Source organism: Athene cunicularia (genome assembly GCF_003259725.1).
Source record: "Athene cunicularia isolate RWA chromosome 15 unlocalized genomic scaffold, athCun1 chr15_part1, whole genome shotgun sequence".
In the NCBI taxonomy this organism is placed as follows: Eukaryota; Metazoa; Chordata; class Aves; order Strigiformes; family Strigidae; genus Athene; species Athene cunicularia.
Genome location: NW_020799121.1, coordinates 14,634,500 through 14,657,438, shown reverse-complemented (window position 1 = coordinate 14,657,438; position 22,939 = coordinate 14,634,500). Strand labels below are relative to the sequence as shown.

At 54.7% G+C, this 22,939-nt stretch overlaps 2 protein-coding genes and 1 long non-coding RNA gene across 5 annotated transcripts in view; 2 read left to right on the top strand and 1 right to left on the bottom strand.

The window, feature by feature from the left end:
- Positions 1-721: 721 nt before the first annotated feature.
- MVK (mevalonate kinase) lies at positions 722-21,383 on the bottom strand. The gene is made up of 11 exons (XM_026859990.1): positions 21,314-21,383; positions 18,759-18,837; positions 13,647-13,786; positions 12,438-12,585; positions 11,049-11,204; positions 8,150-8,253; positions 7,054-7,099; positions 6,177-6,267; positions 5,594-5,710; positions 2,718-2,871; positions 722-2,396 (listed from the first exon to the last, which is right to left on the bottom strand). Exons 1-11 carry the CDS (start codon positions 21,381-21,383, stop codon positions 2,245-2,247), a joined length of 1,257 nt encoding a protein of 418 aa, XP_026715791.1. The 3' UTR covers positions 722-2,244.
- Positions 15,283-17,150, top strand: LOC113486026. The gene is made up of 4 exons (XR_003399521.1): positions 15,283-15,298; positions 15,620-15,721; positions 16,042-16,106; positions 17,101-17,150. It is a non-coding gene; the product is annotated as an uncharacterized LOC113486026 (long non-coding RNA).
- A 258-nt stretch (positions 21,384-21,641) lies between the features above and the next one.
- KCTD10 (potassium channel tetramerization domain containing 10) overlaps positions 21,642-22,939 on the top strand; it is a 38,420-nt gene continuing 37,122 nt past the window's right edge. For all 3 annotated transcript variants that reach the window (XR_003399520.1, XM_026859614.1, XM_026859613.1), the window contains exon 1: positions 21,642-21,682. Coding sequence is in view for 2 of the 3 variants with exons in the window: in XM_026859614.1 (XP_026715415.1) it covers positions 21,657-21,682 (26 nt within the window). In the remaining variant the exon portion in view is untranslated. The remainder of the gene's footprint in view (positions 21,683-22,939) is intronic.

The following is a 22,939-nucleotide window of genomic DNA, read 5'->3' as shown; positions in this document are numbered from 1 at the left end:
GTCCCCCACCTGTCCCGTGTCCCCCCCCTCCCCGACCCCCGGCAGAGCTCAAGGAGTGGCATGATGAAGTGGAAGTTGGTGCAACCAAAGGGGAAGATTCGGTGCGAAAGTTGGGGTGAGGGATGTGCCCGATGTCCCTCCGGTGATGACGCTGCAGCCAAGCCCCAGGGAAGGCTGCGAGGGAGTCGGGGTTGGGGGGGGACAGAGAGGAGGGAGGCGGGGGGCAACCCAAACTCCCCTCTCTCCTGGCTTCAGCTGGGCAGCTCTGGGCCCTGCAGCACCCTGCTCCCCCAGAACTGCCCCCGAGCCCGGCCCAGCACCCCGAGGCCTCAAGAGTCGGTCTATTTAAACCCCTAATTTTAATTACGATTTAAACCAGCCCACGGAGATTGCGACGGGGGCCTCCACTGCCGTGCGGCTCCAGCAGGCGCGCGGTGACTGCGAGGCTGTTCTCGAGGAAAGCAGCTAATGAGGATCAGCCCCAGACAGGTCGTTTTGAAGCGAAGTTTCTTCGCAGCGAATCTGGCATTTCTTTGTGCTAACCAGGAGGAACTACAGACACATTTAAGTGGTTAGAGAGTCAACACGCTTCCAGATATTCACATTGATTACACTGTATTAGGAAACGGTGAATTATTTATCAGGCTTTCTGACTTGTGATTAGTGTAAAGCCGTTCTTGGATGCAAATTGGAATTGTAATTAGACATGTAGGAACCCAGCATCTGAAACCTGTTTTTACTGAAGCGGTGTAAGGTACTTTTTTCCTTTTGTATGCAGCATAATTATCAAAGAACATTTTGCACATAAAAAAAAAACCCCATCAATTTATTAAAACCAGAGACAGTTTTACATCTGATCAGTGAACTAAAGCTGGTCATCAGGATGTCAGGATTTTAGAGCTAGTACATCTTGACTTCTCACGCTTGTTTTTTTTTTTATTCCTGCAGGGGAAGAGGAAGGTGAGCTCCCCCACCTCTGTCAATTTATTACTCAGCTTTGAATGGAGCAATTCTTGAACAGAGCTACACTTAAAAATCCCCAGACAAACAGAAAATGATAAAATCTCTTTGGCAGGCAGAGAAGAGACCACAGCCACAAAGAGTCAGCTTATTACTTCAAGATACTTTGGCTTCAGACACGTACCTGCCGATTCCCTTTAGTTCCGTGGTACAATTCATTAAAATTTCACAAGTAAAAACTGCATTTACATTTGCGTAAGAAGTTTAGATGCTTTTAGGCTTTCTAGTTTGCCAATTCCAAGTTATGGTCAACTTCCGAGGAGGTGGTTTCGTCGTGTGGGTTTTTTATTTTCCTATTTAAAGAACAATTCCTTCGAACTAAATCAAATTAGCGTTCTTCCCACTGCCTGCCCCCTCTGTCCCCCCCCGCCCTGGCAGTGGCACATTTCACACACCCAACAACAGGCAAGGTCAAGGGCACGCTCATTTAAGACTGAAGCCAGAGAGATCCCAGAACAGCGATTGCAAGTAGAAATTTTAAGCCTGCCCTTGCCCTTAGGCGCCCTCCTCGCAGGTGACAGCTCCTGCCTGAACCAGACCTCCAGCACACAAACGAAACCAGTCTGGCTACGGGACCCTGCTTACCAGCCCAGGCAGAGACTGTGGGCACGAGTGAAAACCGTGATAATTTCATTAGAGTTGTGCTGTATGTTCCATTTTAACTAGACAACTCTTAATTAGCAGCAGGCAAGAGCTGCATTTAAAGGTTTCCTCTCCACCGTGAACTGCAGTCCAGGAGAAACAGAGACCTGAGTGTCAAGCCCTGAGCTGCCACGATGCTTTTCACCCGAAAATGTCAAAGTGCTCGGCACATCCACCTCGCCAGCCTCGGCTCACAGGACACCGGGGGAGAAGGGAAGAGACACCACATGCATCTGAAGCAGCAGAACCAAGCAAAGTGTCATTATCTGCGCTGGAATCCAGCCAAGACCCTCTCCTCCTGCCCCTTGGGATTAGCACAGCAGTTGAGTAAGGAAATTCAAAACAGGATTTTGAGAGCCTGGGTCAAATGCCCACCTCGCCCGAGCGCAAGCGGTTGCTCCCAGGTCCTCACTGCAGCCCCCACTCCCCGAGACACCGGGCCCGAAATTGGCTCCACAGCCACGTCTAGAAGCCCTCAGCCGCACAGGAGAGCAGGAGAGAAGTTTCCAGGAGTCGGGGGCACACAAAACCATCGCTCTGAGGACACGGTGCCAAGAGCTCAGTCTTGCCAGAGGCAGAAGCTTAACTCTTGGAGAGCGCGTGCAGCACTTCGGTGTTTAAAGACGAGGAGGAGTGGAGGGTCACTCCGGGGGCCCCGATACTGGTCTCCCAGCATTCAAATCCACAGGCACATAAGTCTCGCTTGGCTGCTTCCACGGCCAGCGGGGAGGTGTCTGCCAAGAGGAAGGCAAGAGCAGCCAGTTAGTCAGCTCGGCTGCTGCAGGGAGACCGCAACGGGCCACTGCATGTTGGAACACACGCCCCGGGGAACAGGGCCAAGGCCCTGAAGGTCTGACGCACGTAACTGAACGCACAAAATCACCCCTGCATGAAACCACGCTGCCAGGCGGCTCTGCGAGACTCCAGCCCGCGCTCGTGACGCGGCTCCACGCCCCACCACGGCCCTACGAGGGCCAGCATCGCATCCTGCTGCTTCCAAACGCGAGCCCCCAGGACGGGGGAAGGATGCCCGGGGCGAGCGGAGGGTTACTGACCTGGTCTCAGCAGGGTGATGCCACAGCCACCCCCACCGGCCCCTGTCAGCTTGCTATGCAGGCCGTGGGACGCCGTCACCCGGCACAGCCTGTCCAGGGAGGGATGGCCGACTCCGATCACGTTTAAGTGGTGCTGGTTTATATCAAAGAGTTCCTAAAAGCAACCACAAACACACCAGATGAGCACGCACGGTGACAGAGGGCTTTTCTAACCGAGGAGATTCTGTGAAGCTGACAGCAGGCGTTTAGTTCAGGCACTAAATCAGAGCTTCCTGAGGCCTCCCCACTGCTTCACCTCTCCCCTGTCACACGATGGTTGAGCAGAAGGCTGTGTGAGCCCCCGCGCTGGCGTGGGAAGGGCGCTGAGCCAGCGCCTCTCATTCCTGGCTGTCACCCTGCCCTGCTCTGCAATCCACCCAGCGTAACTAAATCCAGGGGACTTCTGACACAGCCAAGTCCGAAACGGCATCGCTGGAGAGGCGACGCGGAGTTCCTTCCCCTTGTTTGCATTGTGCAGCACTTCTCCCTCCTCACGGGCAGGGCCTGGGCTGCGAGCCAAGGGCCCTCTCACCAGCACCACGCTGGGAATCTGGCACCCAGCTCCAGTCGGGTTGAGAGGGTCCCTCCTTCAGGGGAGGGCAGCACAAGCCCCTCTCCGAGCAAGGCTGCCCTCTGAGCAGAGCTGCCCAGCTGATGAGTGGCAAGCACGTCTCTGCCACGCTGGCCCAGCCAGCCACAAACCCCGCTGCTCCTGGAGAAAGCTGCCACCGGCAGCCAAGTCCAAATGGCCCAAGGGATGGACGACACCACACAGAGGTGGGACTTACAGCTGCTCTCCTTCCAGCACTAGAGGTGAGGAATTACGGAACAGAGGGAAGGGCTTGGCTGGCACTCAGAGCCTGGAGCAGGGCCAGGAACCAACACCAGGCCCCCAGGCATGGCATCGCCCTCCCAGCTCATCAGCACCATCCCTGGAGGAAGCTCCTTCTCAGCAACGCTGGTCTGGATCCATCACCTCCCCGGCATGTGGCGGCTCTTCCCCTCGCTGTCCCGGAGGGTGTCACAAGCAGGGAGCCAGCCAAGATGGGACCAGCTCTGTGACAGGAGCCCTGGGCTCCCTCCTCCAGCTGGTGCTACCAAACACTTCCCTGCCTGCATCTTGCGGTGAGCCGGGAGGGGCGCAGCCAGGCAGGAGGGGCGCAGCAGCACGGCGGGTGTCAGCCATGTCACCCTCCCTCAGCTCCACACAGGCCTCCTGCCAACACCACACTGGAGGGGACAACGTAGAAAGAATCCCTCTCCCCCCGCCCACTCCAGAGCATTTCTGTACCGCGTTTAGACGAACGCGAGGAGATGAATTAGCCTGTCGCATGCAGAGTGCCTAGATCCCAAGTTCTGTGCTGGGTCGGACAGGCGCCCATCTAGAGGCCTCTTTATATGCCTGAGCGAGGGCCTGGCACTGGCTGTGATGATCCAAGACACCTGTCATCTCCTGATCCAAAACCTGCCAGGAATCGGATGACAGCTTATGACACAGTAGACTAGTTCGATGGTTCAAATACAATGCTGTCCAGAACTGCGCATTTCAGAAACAGCCCCCCCTCCAAAAAAAAAACCTATCTCTATACACTGCATCTATAATCAACCGTGCCTCTGCGGGCAATTCAAACCCGAGACAAAACAACAGATTCAAGACAAACCTGCTCACTGCAGTGCTGCTCCCCGGGCTCCAGATCTCCCCCCGCTGACACCAGCTTAGCCCTCGTTAGCATCGGCCCACCCTGAGGGGTGCAGAAACCCACCACCCTCTAGGTGCAAAGGGAGCAGAAGGTCTTTGCTCTGAATCCCGCAGCCCCAGCAGCGCCTCACCCCCGGGCGGTGGGGTGCTACCACAGCCCGAAGCGAGAAGGTGGCTGTACCAAGCATCTGCTAACGGCTGCCACAGGGTGAGCTGGGACAGCAGCTCTGTCCCACCCCAGGGCCCTCTCCTGCACCTCCAGAGCACTCTCGTGGCTGTGGAGGGGACAACCTGCCAGCTAGAGCAAGGACAAGCAGAAGTCCTGGTGGGAGAGCTAGGGGAGGGATCCAGATGCCAACAAAAAAAACGCACCACTGGTACCAAATGGCTCTTCATCGTCGGAGTCCCTTGGCACCCAGGGCCAGGGCAGGTTTGCCCCAGCTGGGATGCTGCCACACATCCCTACCCCACGGTCGTACGAATCGGTATTACAGTGCTCTCAGCAATAAACTTCTTCCACTTGGAAGCGTGTTTTCCCCCCACCACGGCAGCCTCTCCGACTCTGGACAAAGCCAAGACAAACACAGATCTTTGTATGCACCTCATGCATCAATGTCAGGTCAGCTCTGGGCACAACTCTGTCTGTAATTCTCCGGAGCCAGGATGAGTGCAGAGCGATGGGAGCTGGCTCGGAACCAGCCCATCACAGACCAGTGGCTGCTGGGCTCTCCGCTCCTCATTCCAGCCCTGGCAGTGACAAAGCAGTTGCTTCACAGGCAGCGACTGCCAGAGCGAGCGTGGCTGGCCGGCGGCGCAGGGAGGCCGTGTCTCGGCCTGAAATCACTCCACGTTTCTTAGCAAAGGGAAACAAAGCCTCCAGAGCTACAGGTCCACAAAGCACCAGGCCCGCTCCCTCCCTCCCTCCCTCCCCGCACGCTGCTGTGCAGAGACACCACCAGCATTTTCTGTCCCTTGGCTCCGGGAACGGCATTAAAAGCAGCGCACACATACCACGGCTTCACTCAGAACTGAACATTTCCTGCTATCAATTTTTTTTCTTAGACCTAACGCTCTTTAAATGACATTTTGATGTTCAACAGTAACAGTGTCTAAAAATACTGACGAACAAGCCCCTTACCTCTAGCACAGGGTAATACTCTGGTGATGGATTTGCAGGCATCGCTTCCAGAACACTTTGGCACTCCTGAGAAATTGCATCGATGGAGTCCAGCACCGGGTTCATTATAGCAGGGAACTGAGAAAGGAGGAAGGCAAGATGTGAGAAGACAGCTCGCTAGGCTTCTGATACCACCGTGATGAAACTGGCCCCAGTTTCCTTGAGCTGGACAATTCCCCACCCCATGTGGAGCTACTCATTCACAGAAAAACCCACTGCAGGGCAGGGCAATGGCAAGCTGCTCCCACCTGCAGAAAATGGAGGAAGAGGGGGGGAAACAGGCCAGAGGAAGGAACTACTCTTTTCACGGTTGCAAGCTGGTGATTTCTGTCGCAAGCCCTGTTAATGCTGGAGAAAGGGAGGCGGTGAGAGCCGAACCCCCGTTCCCAGGGCAGCTGGGCCTTCGCCAGCAGCAGACAGGGCTGCAGCGACCGCGGGAGGGATCCCCGTGAGACCTGCAGTCCCACAGGAGGAGACCCCAGCTCCTGAGGGTGACCCCCCCTCCCTGCACCAGCCCACGTCTCCATCCCCGCGACCGCCGCACCTTCAGGAGCTTCTCCTTGACACCAGCCACCAGGACCTTGGTGCTTCGAGGGATTTTTGTGTTGGTCAGCAAGATCCTCAGCATCGGCACCCTGGAAGCAAGATGAGACATCTCCTTGCCTCTTCCCTTCGCAGTCCCCCAGCAGCTCTCAAGGCCCAGACAGCTACGGTTTGTTCTGCCTCAAAAGGCCTATTCGAGCAAGTCACCCAAGATAAGGAGTCTCTTAGTTTCTAAAAAGTTAAGCAGGTGCTTACGTGCCGGCTGGGTTCAGGCTTGTTCCTCTTAGATAAAAGGAACAACTGTAATAGCGCTATAAATAGGACTGTAACGTATTTACTGAAATCCTTGTTTTTCAAGCAAAATCTTTCCTTTGAAATACTATCTATGAGACTAGCCAGCAGTAGCCATTAACTGCTAATAGAGCAATTTCATGCACTGTGAAAGATTTTAATGGAGTCAGATTATACTTCATTGGCAGGAGGCAGAGGGAACACGCAGGACCTGAATTCGTCTCTGCAGCTCGGTTTTCACTCAGTCCTACCACCAGGTAAGGAAAAAGTTCCCCCTCCCCACAATGTCATTTGCTGCCAGGAGCAGATCTGTTCCTGCTGCCCATAATGCCATGAAATTAATATTGATCCTTTGCGCTGTGTTCATCTAATGTCAGATAATGACCAAACATTTCATTGTTCCCGTCCACCCCAAACCAAGACAAGGCTCAAGCCACCCACACCCACAGCAAAATCTGGCCACAAAGCCCTCCTGCCACGCTGTCAGCGATCTCCCGTCCACCTCACACCCTACAAGATCCACCCGATGCCTCTTTGACATATTCCACCCACCGCATCTAAGTGTTATTTTTAAACTCGAATATTACCTCTTTAATGGTGTGATTTTTCCTGATTGGTATCTCAGGGCTCCACCTAAAGTAAAATACATGCATTGTCTCAGTACACAGCCAGCTGAGAGATAACAGTGTCGTCAGAGACAGAAGGTCTTTCATCTTTAGAACCTCACCCAGAGCATATGACAGTAATTGCAAGGCACACCAGCTAAATGAACCATGTTCTCAGAAAGCATGAATCTGCCTAACCCTGCTGACTTAATGAGAGGCTCTGGCCGGACGTAGTTAACCCAGCGCCTTTCCCTTTGGACTCCCCTCCACTCTGGGACCACATGAAGTATTTTTTTTAAAAGGCAAAGAGTTCGGCCAGCATTAAATCTTTACCGAAAGCAAGAATCAAGCAGCGATTCCCTGGGGCAGAGCCAAGCACGCAGGTTTCAAACTGGACTGAACGTGTGCACTCATGTCAGCCAGCCGTCCTTCAGCACGGAATTTCATTGTCCAGAAGGAATGTTTCACTTGACTCCTACTTTTACAGAGGCATTGCGATTAGGTCTCATTAGAAAGATTATTAAAAGCCTCCAAGAACACTTCCAAAACGCTTGGAAATCTCTGCTAATTGAAACTAAGTGACAGCTGTCCAACTGCATTTTCTACTGCATTATCCTTGGGACAGGATTAGGTTTCTTTGTTCATGCCAGAGTGTTTAAATATCAGTTATTTGCAGCAGGGTCACTGCCCCACGGCACTTGCCTGGGGGATGCAGATCTCTGGTGTTAGTGCAGTGAGTCCCCAGCAGCCCAGCTGGCCCCAGTCCCAGCTTGCAGACGGGGCAAAGCACGACAGAAGAGGATTACCTCTAGTTGGATCAACGTGGGGACCTGAATTTGGGGAGTTTCTGGTCCCTTTGCTGCACTTCAGCGCAGCGAGGCATCCAGCGTCCCTGCAGCAACCCCAACCCCACCTTACCACCTCCAAAAATGCAAACTTGTGGCATCTGCTCCCCACCTTCCCGCAGCTGATGCGCGCTCTACAGCGGGGCACGGAACCTCATCCGCTGCTCTGTCACCCCGTCAGCCTCCCCTCAGCACCCCTACTCAGCGCCGGGGAGCAGCAAACGCTCACATACCCCAGGTACCAACAGCATTATCCACGCCCGAGGGATTGCCATGGATCACCCGCTCCCCTTGGAAGGCCCAGCTGTTAATCAAAGTCAGCTCTTCTTCTGTCCACCTGAAAGGCAAGAAAATGACTCCAATACACAACCGAAACCAGCACACGTGGAGGGAGAGAAGTCCCGGAGGCCGCAGGAGGTACAAAAGCAGAGGGCGGCGTACCAGTTGCTGTGGGAAGCCCCAGCCCTGCCAGTCCCCCTGTGCCCTCTCTCAGCACAGGGCGGGCAGCGCCGTTTCCAGCACCTTACCCTCTCTGCACGGCAGCACAGAGCCACACCCCCAGTCCCCACGCTGCTGCACGGCCAGAGACAGCACGAGGGGAGAGGCAAAACTGCTCCCCAGGGCTCCCGCAGCAGGCCCGCGGCGAGGGAGGGAGAAGATCTTAGCCTTGGCCTAGCTAGATCAGATCTAACCGAACGCAAGCCCAGACCTAACCCCAACTCCCTGACGCTCCGTGTTACCACACATCTTGGCCCGAGATCCCGCTCGCCAACAGGCAGAACGGCACATTTATAGACGAAGAAGGCACAACGTGAGAAGAGAACATAAAAGTTGCATTTCACACGTGCAGCTTCAGCCTCTGATTGCCAGCTGCTCAGCTGCAGAAGCCTCACAAATTGGGTCAAAAGGTGTAGTTAGAACTGATTTACTGTCTCCAGCAAAGACTTTGATTTTTAGGGATTAACTCCTAACACTTCAAGCTACAGCGGGTGCTGGCACTTAGAGCACAGAAGGGAACCAAATGCAGATCCAGAAGGTGTTATGCTAAAAACACAAAACCAGGTCTTGTCTTAAAAGCAGTCACATAAATTGGTAAGTGCTTTGAGAGTTTAAATGCTGGCACAAAGAGTTTGGTGCTGGGTCAGACTCAGCAAGGATCAAGGCCCCTGACTGAACATACTAATTAATGGGCTGCAGCAACACAAAAAGCAAACGCAGAGCTGCCAGTTACAGAGCGATTGCTGGCTGCAACTTGACCGCAATTCCCGCAAAGCGATTTCTTCCCCGGCGCCTCTCAAATCCCCACTGCTCCGGGCCTGCGGGGCACGCACCCACACAGCCCCCCTCCGAGCCCCCCAGCCCATTTCAAACCCACTCCTGGCTCCACGCTGATGGACTCTCCCAAACCCCGGCGCCCCAAGGAAAGCTCAGCGCCCACAGGGAGCCCGCGAGCCCTCCCGCACCCTCCTGGGCCACGCTCGGACTCACGTGGGCACCCGGATGCTCATCTCTGACCCTCCCCGTGACGCAGCACTGCCTGCTTTGCAGTCCAGACACAGAGCGTGGGCTCCAAGGCACCGTTCAAAGGGGCCAATGCACAGCGGTGTGGGATCTCCCAGCGATGCTCTGCAGAGCTCAGAGCCGGCGTCTGGCGCAGCCAGAACGTGCAGTCGACAGGTCTTTAGAATACGGGGCCCAGAAAAGGTATTACATGATGGAGCAGAAGCGCAAACACGGACTTTGGAAAAGCATCACACAGCCTTACATAAAATAACAAGAACTGACTGCTGCTAAAGCGAGGCAGAAATTCTGAGAGCCACCTGCTATGTAGAAGCTGCTTCCTGTAACTCCCCACTTCCCCGGGCCTCAGCTGAATGTCTTTATCCATCTCTACACACCTTTCATTTCCCTTGCCAATATTTAATCTGTGAAGCATTCAGGAAAACAGCTCGCACCACCGCTACTCAAAATAGAAGCGCAGTTTGCTGTAAACCACTTGTTTTTAATCCTCTTTGAGAGGCTGCGATTCTTCTCTACACAGGAGTCATTATATCACGCTGTTCTTTTCTTGCGACATTAAGCAAAAACCTTCTGAAGTCTGACACCCCCATCTCTCACTTACCCCTCTGCATGCCAGCTGGAAGGAAGAAAAAAAAAATTACGCTGTATTCAAGCTGAAGCTAAGAAGCACGAGGAGGGAATGAAGACATCCTCGCTGCCTGGTTTGGAACCGGCCTTTCATTTCTCGTGCCGTGTGACTGTTTGGGAGATTTGCCTGAGCACAGCACACAAATGGCTCTGCTCTAGGAACGTGTTTCTGGGTCAGGCTGCAAACTCTGTTTTTGAAGCAGAGCACAGTCACCCCCTCTTGCTGTCTCAGTCCCACAGAAAATCCACAGAAGCCAACCATAAAAGGTTGCACCTGGCACCGAGAGCACAATAGAGGGTTCTGCCACTCCAGCTGTGATACGCATCTTTAAACAGAGCCTCCTCAGACACACAGCAGAGCAGACCAGTTTTTCAAGACTGAACTCCAAGGGAAAGCAACCCAAGGGCAGAAGGAAAGAAAGTTCCTTTCACCAGCCACTGATAAAGGGGAAACTCAGGCAGGAGATCGGGAGGAAATGTACCACATGCAGAAAAAAAAAATAAATTCACGTGACAATGCAGAGAAACCAGGAAGGATCCTTGACTCCCTGAGGACTCAAACAAAATCTGGAAGATGCTCAGGGCCAGAAAGGAAATTGAGGTTAAAAAAAATTTCACGTTAAAGTGTGTGTTTTATTTGCTTGGCAAAATAAAGCATTTTTTTTTAATGCGTATCTCACACTAAACAAAGGAAATGGTGCAATTTTGACAAAGTTTCTGCATCCAGTTGCTTTTACCAGAAGAAGCGAATCGTAAAGCCGGGATTCACAGGTCAGAGCCATGGGATGGGGCACGAGTGATGGGAGAGGAAGGGGAAGGAGCACCACTGCTGCGCCCACAGCCCAGGACTCAGCCAGAGAGACCAAGAGAGGTGTCCGTGCCAGAATTTGTGCAGGTGAAAGGACAAACAGGGGCCTGGAGAGCAGAGCTGCCCCGGGCCGTGCACCCAAAGCAGGCAGGCTCCCCCAGGCGATGCTGCGTTACCTGGCTGTGGGCTCCCCCTCCTTCAGAGGGCACGAGATGGCTCCGCACGCTGTCAGCAGGGCGGCCGCCAGGCACACGGCGAAGGCAGCGCTTGAACCCAGCCCAGCTCCCGTGGGCAGCTCAGACCACACCAGTATGTCCACACTGGGAACATCTCTGAAACACAAACAGGCAGGATGTATCACAACGACCCTGAATTCCATCTCGAGGCAACATTTCAAAGGCAAAAAAAGATGCCAATTAGGGCTCATCATGGGAAAAGCTGGTTGAAAACTGGCAACATCAGCACATGCATACACATCGGAGACACACGGGCTTCACGAGTGCTCAGTTAGCACAGCTGAGTAGCCTTGCTAAGCCATTGTACTAGAACAAAGCCTTGCTGAATTGGATCTATGATTAGCGCAGCTTGTCAAGCTACTAGCAGGGGCACTTAGTAACTAAATACTTGAGTAGCACCATAAAGAGACCCTTCAAAGATTGCTGTAAACATGATTTTAAACACGTTTCTAAATAAAGCATAAATAGCCCAAATCCCTAACTGCATAGTTACATCCCACTGGAGCGACAGGCTGATGGGGAAGATGAAACACACACAGATCCAGGCCCACGGGCCCCTTTTCTCCACCGAAGGCGTCCGGGTTGTGTTACAGTCCCCAACATCAAACCCAGGAGCTTTTCACGGGCTGGTGAGTGACATGAACTATGACCCAATGGTTTCAGAGCAGGCTGACGACAGCCCCAGTGCTATCAACAAGCAACTCGGAGACCGCAAAGCAAAACACGATGCAGCGACCCATCATAATCCTTTAACCTTTATTCCTTTGCTACGAATATTGAAGTCGGGTTCTGACTTGGTTTAAAACAGCGAGCAGTGCTGTACTGGGCGCTGCCCCGAGCACCCAGGCACTTACTGGTACCATCAGCAGCGCCAAGTCAAGTGTAGAAACCAGCCCTCAGCTGCAGTTACCCCAAGTTCTCCTATTTTTAGGGAGATTCAGCCCACAAGAGGGATCAGACAATGAATTCACAGCTCATTTCTGTCACGGATTTTCCTAACCTAAGCCAGGTTGAAATGAGCTGCCTGCTGGAGGGAGGGATGTCTGTCTCTGCTTCTGCTGACTGCGCAGAGGGGCGGGATGAACAGCTCTGACTTAAGCACCTCAAAAATGAGAGCAGACGATTTCCAGCCCCCCTGCTTGGGCCACCCCACCCACCCAAACAGCTCAGCTCTGAAGGAGGTCTCCTGAGGTGCTCAGAAGTGAGATTCCTTGTAATTTCTTATTCGGCCTCAAAGATTTGGTGTCTTCCCATGACCTTGCAGAAGCAAATAATGGCGAACAACACTCATGACAGCATGTTTGTTTTGGGGCAGGAAGACAGCCTTACCCATACTTAGCCGAAATAGCCAGGCACATATAAAGAAAGGCAAGAGTAGCAAGGCTCTCGGGAGCTGAGGCTCCGGCAGCGATTCCAGCAAACTCTCTCAGTGTATCCAGCTGTTCTACGCTGGGGGGCTTAGATTCATCAAAGTCAGCTATGGAAGCAAGCAGGGGAGAATTTAAACACTTAGAAACCAGGGAATTTTTAAACTTGAACAAGTTCACAAGAACAACTGTTATAGTAGGAAGAAACAGACTGAGCCAATTCCAGATCTCACCTACAAACTTCCTACCTGAGGGTTCACGATAAAATAAAAGCAAAATCTCCACCAGCCACTCTGAAACCCTGGTATTTCCACACCCCACACCTACGTCGTATTACAGCAACTCTCCCCCTGCCTACACTTCCAGTGCACACCCCCCACCACTATGCAGAACTTGGCAAGTCACACTCTTTATTTAAGAACGTGGATGTTCTCATGCACTTCACACAAGTCTGAACTCCAAAGGGCCGGGAGCTCGCATCAGCATAAGAGAACTGAGCGGCGCTGAGAGAAGTTACTGATACTCTGACACAGCAGACTGTTCAGCCTTCTGCTATGCAAACGGTGCTCGTGAGGGTCACAGGAGTTAACGCCAGGTCCTCCGGTGGAAAATGGCACAACCACCACTCAGGGGCTCCACACAGACGCTGCAGAAATTCCAGCGAGGGCTGGCATGGGGCAGAGAGGAAGGAAAACAGGCCCCGTATCCTGCCTTCCCCAGGAGTCCTCAAATCAGACCAGCTTCAGAGACTCTTTTTTTTGGCTCCCCATCAGCAATACACCTGGATGTGGCGCCTGGCTGGCTCCTGGATGTATTACAACACTCCCTGAGCTACGACAGCTCTAGGACAAACCCACGGGAACCTGAAAGAGGAGGAGACAGCCACGGCAAGGGCCAGTCACAGGTCCCAGAGCATCAGGCAGGTCAGGAGAGGCACACAGAGGGGGTGCGGGTGCCCGGGTGTGAGTGTGCAGGGACACGTTAGTTCAACACACACGGAGCGTGGTCAGAGACAACAAGACCCAGCAACAGTCTGCAGCGGGAACAACTAACCCCCCGGGGGGGACACACACAGCAGAGCCACCCCCCGGGGGCCCCAGCGCAGTGACCGGGCAGGGCCGAGAGCCCCCCCACGGCGCAGGGGCAGCGGTTTCCTCCTCCCAGCTCTTGCCTGCAACCCCCCTCCGCAGGGCCTGGAGGCGGGGGGTGTCCCAGCTCCTCACGACGCCGACGCCGGGCAGGCGGACGCACACCCTGCCCTCAGCGCTGGGCCTCAGCCGGAGGAACGTCCGCAGGTCCTGACCTCCGCGGGTCCGCTGGGCCGGGCCTGGCTTCTGAGCGCCGCCCCCGGGCCTTCCCCAAAGGCTTCTCCAGCACCTTCACCGGGGAGCGGAGGCCGAAGGGGGACCGGATCTTCGAAGCCCTGGGAGCCACGGACGAACTGAGCTCGGCCATCGGGTAACACCCCCCCCGCCCCAGACCCCGTCCTGCTGCCGGGCCGTGGCGGCCCAGCCGTGTCCTGCCGGGGTGGCCCAGCTTTCTGGGGAACTGGCCACCAGCCCGAGGGGCTCTGGCCCTCCCCAGGCCCCTCGCACGCACAAAGGCCTTGTGACACCGCCCCAGCCCCCTTCTCGGGGGTCTCCTGGGCCTCCTCTTCCCTTAAGAGCTGCTCTCCCAGTCCCACCGCCCAGCCAGAGCAAAGGGGATACGCCGCGGGCCAGATTTCTCTGGAGGGTTGCACTGACAAACAGCCAGCCGTGTCCAAATTCTCTGTTTTTCAGACGGTAATTTTGTCATTTCTAGCTAACTCTGTTGTGGTTTTTTGGTTTTTTTTTAACCTAGGCTCGCCGGTGAATTTTGCAGTGAAAAGGGCCACGCGTTTGTGGAACAGCTTCACAAAGTGAGTATTAATGATAAACCCCCCGCAGTGCAGTCACTTCATCTGTGCTGTTCTTAAAGTCTGTAGTTTTAGACACGGTGCTCCCACCGACACACGAGAATTTAATAAATTTAGTATTAAAATAAATAGCTGCTTAAGACTCTGAGCTTTTATTACTCTCTAAGAAATAAATTTCTTTAACCAAGGAAGAAATTGGTAGATCAAGTGATTAGTTGTGGGCAGACAAACGTACCTCCAGGTTGTTCAGCCCTATTGCTGGACAGAGTTCTGGATACAAGTCTTGTCACGTAGCCTCAGATTTGAAACGGTGGCAAAGTAACCATGGTGGGAGACAGGTCCTGCTGTGGCAGTCTCTGAGTTTTGTTAATTAGCTTTGCCGTGTCCAAGAACACCGAAGGAGCTAGTCAGAGATTTTAAAAAGCTTTCCCCAGCTGCCTCTCAAGTACCCTGGGCTGTGGATGGAGAGATGCCCCTCGTGGAAGCGGATGTGACATCAGGCCAGCGCTGTGCTTGTCACTGCCTTTCTTCCAGAGGTTACTGCTTCGGTGTCCTACCAGCAAAGGGATTATGTGAGTGCTCCCCAGCCTGCTTTCTGCAAAGTCAGCCAGGGTGGTTTAATGTGCCAGTGAAAACAAGTACATGCGCTAATCTGGCTTCTCATAAAGCAATTAGGGAGCACTTATCTGATCCCCCCTGCCAGCAGGCTGGGGGATGATGAACAACAAGGGTAGGATCTTCTTTAATCAGCACAACCAGCTGTCGCCTCCCAGAGCTTGCTGCAGTTGTACCGGAGCATCAAAGGCTGCTTAATGGAAGAGCTTCTTATTTTTGTCCTGATTGCCACATCTAGGTCCAGTGTATGCTGCAGGATGTGGGCTCCAACATCGCCACGCCTCTCTCCTCAGCCAGGGAGGCTCACTTAAGTAAGCCCCACGGTCCCTTTCCTGGGTTCCTGAATCGCAGCTCTCCTAGAGAGAGGGTTGTTTGGGGGTGTGGGGTTAGAGCTGCCCCCGGGCTGCACCCCGGTGCCTCTCTGGTGCTGAAGGAACGCGCGGTCGCTGCCTCAGCACTGACACCCAGCTGTGGCTGCTGAACGGGGAGCCAGCCCTGCTCTGGCTGGGGGGTATCTTTTTGGGATGCTTTCTTAGGACTCGCTGACCCAAGAAATATGAAAGTAAAGCTCTGTCTCTTAAACCGAATCACTTCTGCCTCTCTTTTAGCTGATTCTTCTTTTCCTTCTGTAGAACGAACATCGTTCAGTGAGAAGCCAGTTCTGGAGCTGGAGCAGTGGATTGACAGTTACTCGGAGCAGCTTCCTCCACTCAGAGCTTTCATCCTGCCCGTAGGTACTGCTCCTGCCTCGCTGACTGGAGGAGGCTCACTTGGTTAGGCTAAATCTGCTCCACGCTTGCCGCAGGGAAACAGGTTGCGAGGCCATTATTTGCCTGGACAAATACCGAAAGAAAAGCAGAGAGAAGGACCCGATTAAGTTAAATTTCCACTTCCTACTGCAGTCAGATATCTCTTCTCAGTTTCCTGGCCACAATATAGGCCTCAGCCGCACGTGTGTGCGAGATGTGATAAGCTTTGCTGCAGTGGTACAATAAGGTGGATGGCTGTATCTGCTGTTCGCAGACACTAACGTGCTGTTTCATTGTTGTTTCAGTCAGGAGGTAAAAGCAGTGCTGCTCTCCATTTTTCCCGAGCTGTCTGCCGCAGAGCTGAAAGGTGGTGAGTGTTGGCTGTAGTGTAACAGCATAAAATTGATAAAAAGTGATCAGAATGCTGTAACAATAGCAAATCGTTGTGGCCAGAGCAATCAGCCATGGCTGTGCGCTCGGCTAGAGCTCAGGTCGAGCTTCCTGTGTTTGTATTAGTCAAATTCCTGGGATGCAGTCAGCAAAAAGCAAAGTCTCTCTTCCCTCCCTAACTGGGTCATCCGAGCCAAGACCTTCAGAAAGACTAGCCAGGTTTATGATGAGATGAATCCATGTGTTCAGCTCGTACCTGGTTTGCTGGATGTATTTTGTAGGCACACGAGGCAGCTGGGGCACTGGCAGGTGTGAGAGCCAGGGAAGCTGAAGGTGTTCCTGCCCACACCTACCTTGTCCCACTTCCCTGTTGGAGATGAAAACTCCCATGGTAAGGCCCAGAGAAGAAAACTCCTGCCTGCTTGTTATATAAATTGCTTCCGCGCAAAGTTCCAAGCTGCTGGGGGTGCTCTACTGAAGCCCCTGATGTGCAGGAAGTGATTTTTGTGGATGTGCTCCGCCGTGAGGACTGCTGCTCTGACAAGATACACCAGAGCAGTGTGATCTTCAAAAAAAACCCTAACGTCACAGTCAGTGGTTTCTTGTCAAAAGGAAGCTCGAATGAGGGCTGTACAGCAGTCAGGAGGCACGCACGGCACAGCTCTGTTCCCTCAACAAAAGAAGGGTCCCTGTTTACCTGCAGGAAAGGATAACGGTCCTGCGAACCTCTCCCGTTGTTCAGTGATGCTCAGCGATGAGCATCCTCTAGAGTGGAGCTGCTCCTCCAGTCACAGAAATCCATTGTGTTAAGGCTCCTCTCGGGGCAGTGAAGGGTGTTCACACCTGCTGTGGGGACTCGGACAGGGGGGGCTCGGGTGAGGTTGGGGTGTGGAGGCTGGTGCTCTGACAAATCGCAGCTCTTTGTGCATTCAGAGCTAGAAAAATACACTGAAATCTTCCTTCTCTTTTTGTAGCGTGGTTCCTTTAGTACAAGCAGGGGAAGCAGATCCAAACGTGGCCAAATATTTGAACAGGTAAAAAAAAATAATCAAATCCCAAACCCTTACCGTGTGCTACTGCCGTGCGCCTGGTGGTGTTCCTTTAGCCTTGAGATAAAGCTGCAGGGTTTTACCTCTCGAGAAGCTTCCCTTCTAGAGTAAGATCTTTGAAGTTTCTACGAGCAGCTCGTTAAAAGGGATTCTTGCGAGGGCCACGTGTTTGCAGACACCACCTCCGACTTTTTTACGGGAAGCTGTTTTGGAAAGCTCCTCTTGGGTGGTCTCTCTCTGCATTCCTTCACTCGCGGTTCTTGCGCGTTGCTGGGTACAAACACGCCTGATGCGAGAAAGGGGTTTCACTGCTCTTCCCTTGGTTTCCAGACTTAGCGACTATCTCTTCGTTTTGGCGCGTTACGCTGCGATGAAGGAAGGGAAGGAAGAGAAAATATATATAAAGCCTGAACCATAACTGCGAGCCGGAATGTTTGTTTCCTTGATCACGGGAAGCTAAATCCAGCAGACTGCTCGACCCCGTCAAGGAACGCAAAGAGAACAAGCCTGGGTTGGAAACGTGAGCTGCCAAGAACTTTCAGCTTCAACACCGAGAACCTGATTCATCGCTGGTGTGGGGAGCGTGCGCTGGGCCCTGTCCTGCCAGCCCGGGGTTAGCGCGGCGGCGGAGGTGCTGGGCCCTGGGTGGGGCGAGGCAGGAGACTTCAGAGAACCACGGCTGGATTCCGGGGGTGTTTTCGTGGCCCTGGGCAGGGGCAGGTGCTGCTGGAAGGCTTGGACAGGGCTCTGAGGAATGAGGAAGGGAAAACAATCGGGTTCCCTCCGTAAGTCACAACGCTCGTGCGGGGCAGCAACTGCGCGGAGATGGAGGAACTGTCCACAGGCTTTGAAATAATAAACGTGATTTACTTGTACCAAAGGGCCCCTAACTGTCGTGCTTTAATAGTGAGCCCAGCGTGCTTTTTTTAAGTTGCTTTCAATCCATCAGCCCCGGCTGAAGCTGAGCTGTGTAGATTTACAGGAACACGCTCAATTCTTTGGCTCGGGCTGCCTCTCTTTCTGTGGGTGAAGAACGTCTCCGCGCTGACAACCCGGGGCGTCCCCTGCCAGGAACGGGGCTGGCACAGGACAGAGGGATGGGAGGAGGAAGGGCCAAATCCCTGGCAGGAGGATTCTGCGAGTCTTGATAAAGGGGTTGTGATGAGTGGCAGGGGCCCGGCTGGGGGAGGGAGGTGACACCCAAGGGGGGTGCACGTTAACATCCACCCCGACCCGGGGAACATCGCTGTCACAGAGGGACCAGCACGGACTGGAGCCTGTCCCGGAGCTCGGGGGATCCGGCTGCAAACCTCCCTGCAGCGGGTGACGGTAACTCCAGCGGAAAAGATCCTCCTCGGTGGAGTGAAAACTGCCAAAAACCATCCCCAGGGTGCAAACTACAGGCAGCTGAATGAGTTCGCACCTTCCTACCCACGTTGCGTGGAGAATACGGACAGCTACAGTCTGAGAGCGAAGTCGAAGCCACTTACAGCTTGGAAATAGAACTGGGACGAGCCCGCAGCAGTTTAAATCCTCCCCTCCTCACCTCAGGGCAGCCTGGGGGCAGCGAGGGGGTCGCACATCCAGGGCCCTTGTCCTGCACCAAGGCTGCCCCTTGTAGCAGCGGGAGCTTGAAGTCAGTCGTGCAGCTTCCTCGCTTCACTTATTTAAGTAAAACAACCTTAAACTTCCTTCCCGAAAGTCTCTGGCTTTTGTGTTAACTTTTTAATCAAGAGTGGGGTCAGACTGAAGAATGCCCAGTGCTAATAGATACCGCTGTCTCATTACTCACCTTTTTTTTTTTTTTTTTTTTTTTCAAACAGATATTTCATGGCTATTGTTAATGCACATTTTTCACAGAGTAATTTTCCGAGCCTTAGCCTGTAACACATCCCAATGACAAATGCTCCTGATTTGGACTGTACCGTCAGCTGCAATGTCACATCAGACATTTTCTCAATGCCTGCTCCAGACAGGCCATCCAGTTTTATGATAGCTCTGTCTCAGTGATCACTATTGAACCTTAGGAATCTAGAGGCTTTTCAAGTTTAATTGAATAAAATTCTTTGCAATATAAATTCTTCATGAATGCTGTATAAATCAGCTCTGGGCTGGATTTATAGTATTTTCTTTTTTTTTTTTTCCGTCTGGGGGGAAGAAATCTCACTCCTGTTTTGGGACCGAAGCTGGTGTTGTTTTGATTGTGAGGAGAAATAAATTTAGCTACTACACTTTAATGCGATGTAGGGATGAAATTTATGAGGGTGCGCCCAGCTTCCTGCTACCCCCCTCTCCCTTTCCACCCAAAGCCCCCTGTGCCATTGTCTCGGGGAGGGGGCTGAAGCGGAGGGACGCTGGTGGCTGGGAGGACCCGGTTAAGCGGGCGCAGAGGCCCAGGGCTTGGCTTTAGGAGCGACCAGAGACCAGGCTGAGCCTGGCCCCAGCCCCGGGGAGCTTCTGCAGCTCAGCAGTGCAGCGCTGGGCTCTGCAGGGGACAGTTCACAGCGGGCATCCTCCGCTTCACCACCTCAGCGTGCAGCACCCGGCTGCCGGGAAGGGACCCTCCAGCCCCGAATCCTGTCCCCACACTGGGCTGGGAGCAGGGTGCAGCGAAGCTCCAGCGTGGCCGAGCCGGCCTGCGCGAAGGGAGCGGCGTGCGGGAACGCGCGGGCCAGCCTGGCGCGACAGCGGGCAGGAGGGAGGCGTCGCGAGAAGGGAATTCGGGCTCTAAACCAAATCAAGCTCCGCTGCCGCGGGTTAGCATTTGTTTTTCCAAGTCCTTTGTCCCCACCCAGCAACATCCAGCCGTACAAGCGTAGGGATTCCAGTGCCTGCACCTCATTAATATAATGGGAAGAAGGCAGATGCTTTGTCCGTCCTGACCGTATGCGGAGCCCAGATACATTCCTGCCTAGCAGGGTTCCTTATTTATGATTACGCTGGAGCTGCCAGCACAGACATATGTTGCTAAGGGTCGTTTATTCTTGTTTGTAAAATGTATGGCTGCTCCTAGCTTACACACTGTCAAAACTGGAAGAACTGGCCCCAAAATCTCTGGCTGCATGATTGGATCAGACGCCTGTACATCTGTTAACGCTGTAGGAGCTGTAAAATGAAATAAGTTTCCCTATAACTCAAGCACCTCTATTACCGCCACAATGTGTAAGCAGCAGAGCCGGCTGCTGCTCTTGCAGAAATGACACAAACGTACATTTTGCCAAGTCATATGTAAATTTATACAAGGCAGCGTTGCTCCTGGGAATGCACAGAAGGAAGGACGAGTCCCCGTGTGCTCCCAACCTCGACAGGATGCGCTGGCCCCCCCCGCAGCCCATGGTGCTGCACCCAAAGGGTGAGTTTCGGGGTGCACGGCCCCAGCCCTGGGCAGCCAGCAGCAGCCCCGTGCTCCTCCTCTCACGCTGGAGGGCCAGAAGGGACCACATCTGCCACCAAGTCACGGCCTCCGCAGGCGCAGGGCCCTGAAATACCCAGTTTGCCTGGACGTGGTCAAAGAAAAACCCTCCCCACCCAAGCAGCTCGTGCCACAGCAAGGCGAGACCTGGCTAGGAAGGGGCAGGAGTGCAGTTACACACCCCAGGGTAAGAGGCACCGTCCCCGCGTCAGGTGGAAGCAGATTCAGCCCGTCTGCGCTGAGGGAAGGGCTGTCGCAGTCCCTCAGCTCTACGTCTGCTGCAACCAAGCAGAAAGCGCCCAGCTCTGCCCGGAGAGGCAGAGTGTCCCAGCTCGTGCTCGAACTGCCCCAGGGGGAAGCTGCAGAAGAAGAACTTGACCTTGGAAACACATTTTGGAACGGAGAGGCAGCAGTGCCAAGCCAGTGCCAACGTAGGTCTGAGCACTCCATCACTAACACGCCGCAGAGGCTGCTCCGTGTCTCCGTAAACGCGAGCAAAGACAGAAACAAGCCGCAGGAATCTCACGCCGTTCAGCTGAGGGATGTGGAGACCAGAGCTCGGCACATCTCCCCCTCTCTCTGTGCCCGAACCTGCAACCAGCCCTGGCCAAGGGCTTGTACGAAGCAGCGGCAGCAACCGGAGGGATTACAAATCTGTGCTCTGAGAGCCGCGGGTTGGGACAGGCTGGGGGAGCAGCGAGAAGAGCTGTTGGCTCCCCAACACACCTGCGAGGCAGCAGCGCGTCCCCCGCCAGCACCAGCGGGCTCCAGCGATCCCTCCCAGCGCCTCGGCCATGCTCCGACTCGCCCTTGGGTCAGCCCCGAGGCGGCAGCACGGCGAGGCAGCCCCGGCCCGTCGGCATCGCGCGGATGCAGGCATTTCGCAGGCCTGGCTGCTCGCTGCCAGCTTTCTGCCTTGGCAGCATCTGCTGTGGGGTTTCTTTTTGCTGTTTCTGACGGCGCCATATGCCTCTGTGTCAAAACAATGGCGCTTGCACACTGACTGGGAGCCCTCTCCCTCGCTCCCACCGAGCTCCCGCTCCCCAGCGAAGCCCGGGCGCCCGTCGGGATGAGGCGGGGGGGCTGCGCCGCGCCTCGGAAGCCGGGGGAAGGCGGTCAGCGACGCTGCCACGTGCCGAACCTGAACTGGGGGGGAAGCTGGAGCAGCAGCGGGCACAGCTCCTCACTCCTGCAGCGATGCTGCCAGAGCCAGCGAGGGGAGAAGCACACCACCACCTCCTACGGGCACCGCGCTTCTCCCCTCCTTGTTTAACATCTGCACTGATGATCTAGAGGCGGCCAGCGAGGGGCCCCTGGTTGCAGAGGACACCCAGTTGGGTGGGAGTGTTGATCTGCTCGAGGGTAGGGAGGGTCCACAGAGAGACCTGGGCAGGCTGGAGCCATGGGCTGAGCCCAACTGGGGGAGTTTCACTGAGGCCACAACAACCCCCAGCAGGGCTACAGGCCTGGGGAGGAGTGGCTGGAGAGCTGCCGGTCAGAGAGGGACTTGGGGGGGAGAATGAGCCAGAGTGTGCCCAGGGGGCCAAGGAGGGCAACGGCATCCTGGCTGGTGTCAGAAATAGCAGGGGGGGTGAGGCTGAGGGGAGACCTCCTGGCCCTCGGCAACTCCCTGCCAGGAGGGGGCAGAGAGGGGGGATGAGTCTCTGGAGCCAAGGCCCCAGCGCCAGGCCCCGAGGGAATGGCCTCAAGCTGCCCAGGGCAGGGTCAGTCTGGCTCTGAGGAAGGATTTCTGTGCAGAAGGGGCTGTTGGGCGTTGGAATGGGCTGCCCAGGGCAGGGGGGAGTCCCCGGGATCCCTGGAGGGGTTGAAGAGTCGGGCTGAGCCAGCGCTGAGGGATCTGGGGGAGTTGGGAACGGTCAGGGGGAGGGTCATGGTGGGGCTGGAGGAGCTGCAGGGGCTTTTCCAACCCGGATGATTCTGGGATTTTATGTTATTATTAATAACCAACCCGTCAGCTGGTGGCTGGTGCTCAGAGCAACTTCTAAGACACAAAGCGCAGCCTGGCCCCACAAATCCACATCTCCCTACACCAAGACACATAAGACTCCTTGGTGCAAAGACACAGACTTGGCCCCACTGGCCGCCCAAGCCCGGTTCCAGCGCCCGCAGCAGAGCCTGAGGGCAGGCAGCTTTGCCACCAGCTCCTGCCCACAGCAGAGCTGCTGGAGAAGAGCTCTGGCCCGACGGGGCAGCCGCCCTGAGCACAGACACACACACTGCCCCGCTCTCCTGCGCTGGGGGGGGTCTTGCTCAGCTTCCCAGTGTGGTTTCCTCCCCCCAGTAGCCCCAGCCACCATTCCCTGCTGGCGAGACACATACAGAGCACTGTGA

Bases quoted from the DNA above. Each gene is read 5' to 3' on its own strand.
- MVK (XM_026859990.1), bottom strand. From the start codon at position 21,383: ATGGCCGAGGCGCTGGGAGGGATCGCTGGAGCCCGCTGGTGCTGGCGG. The intron at 13,787-18,758 runs ATGTGCGACCCC...GGCCCAGCGGAC, and splicing joins GTGCAGGACAAGGGCCCTGG to CCGCGGAGGTCAGGACCTGC. The intron at 12,586-13,646 runs GCAAGAGCTGGG...TTGCTTCCATAG, and splicing joins CCTGCGGAGGGGGGTTGCAG to CTGACTTTGATGAATCTAAG.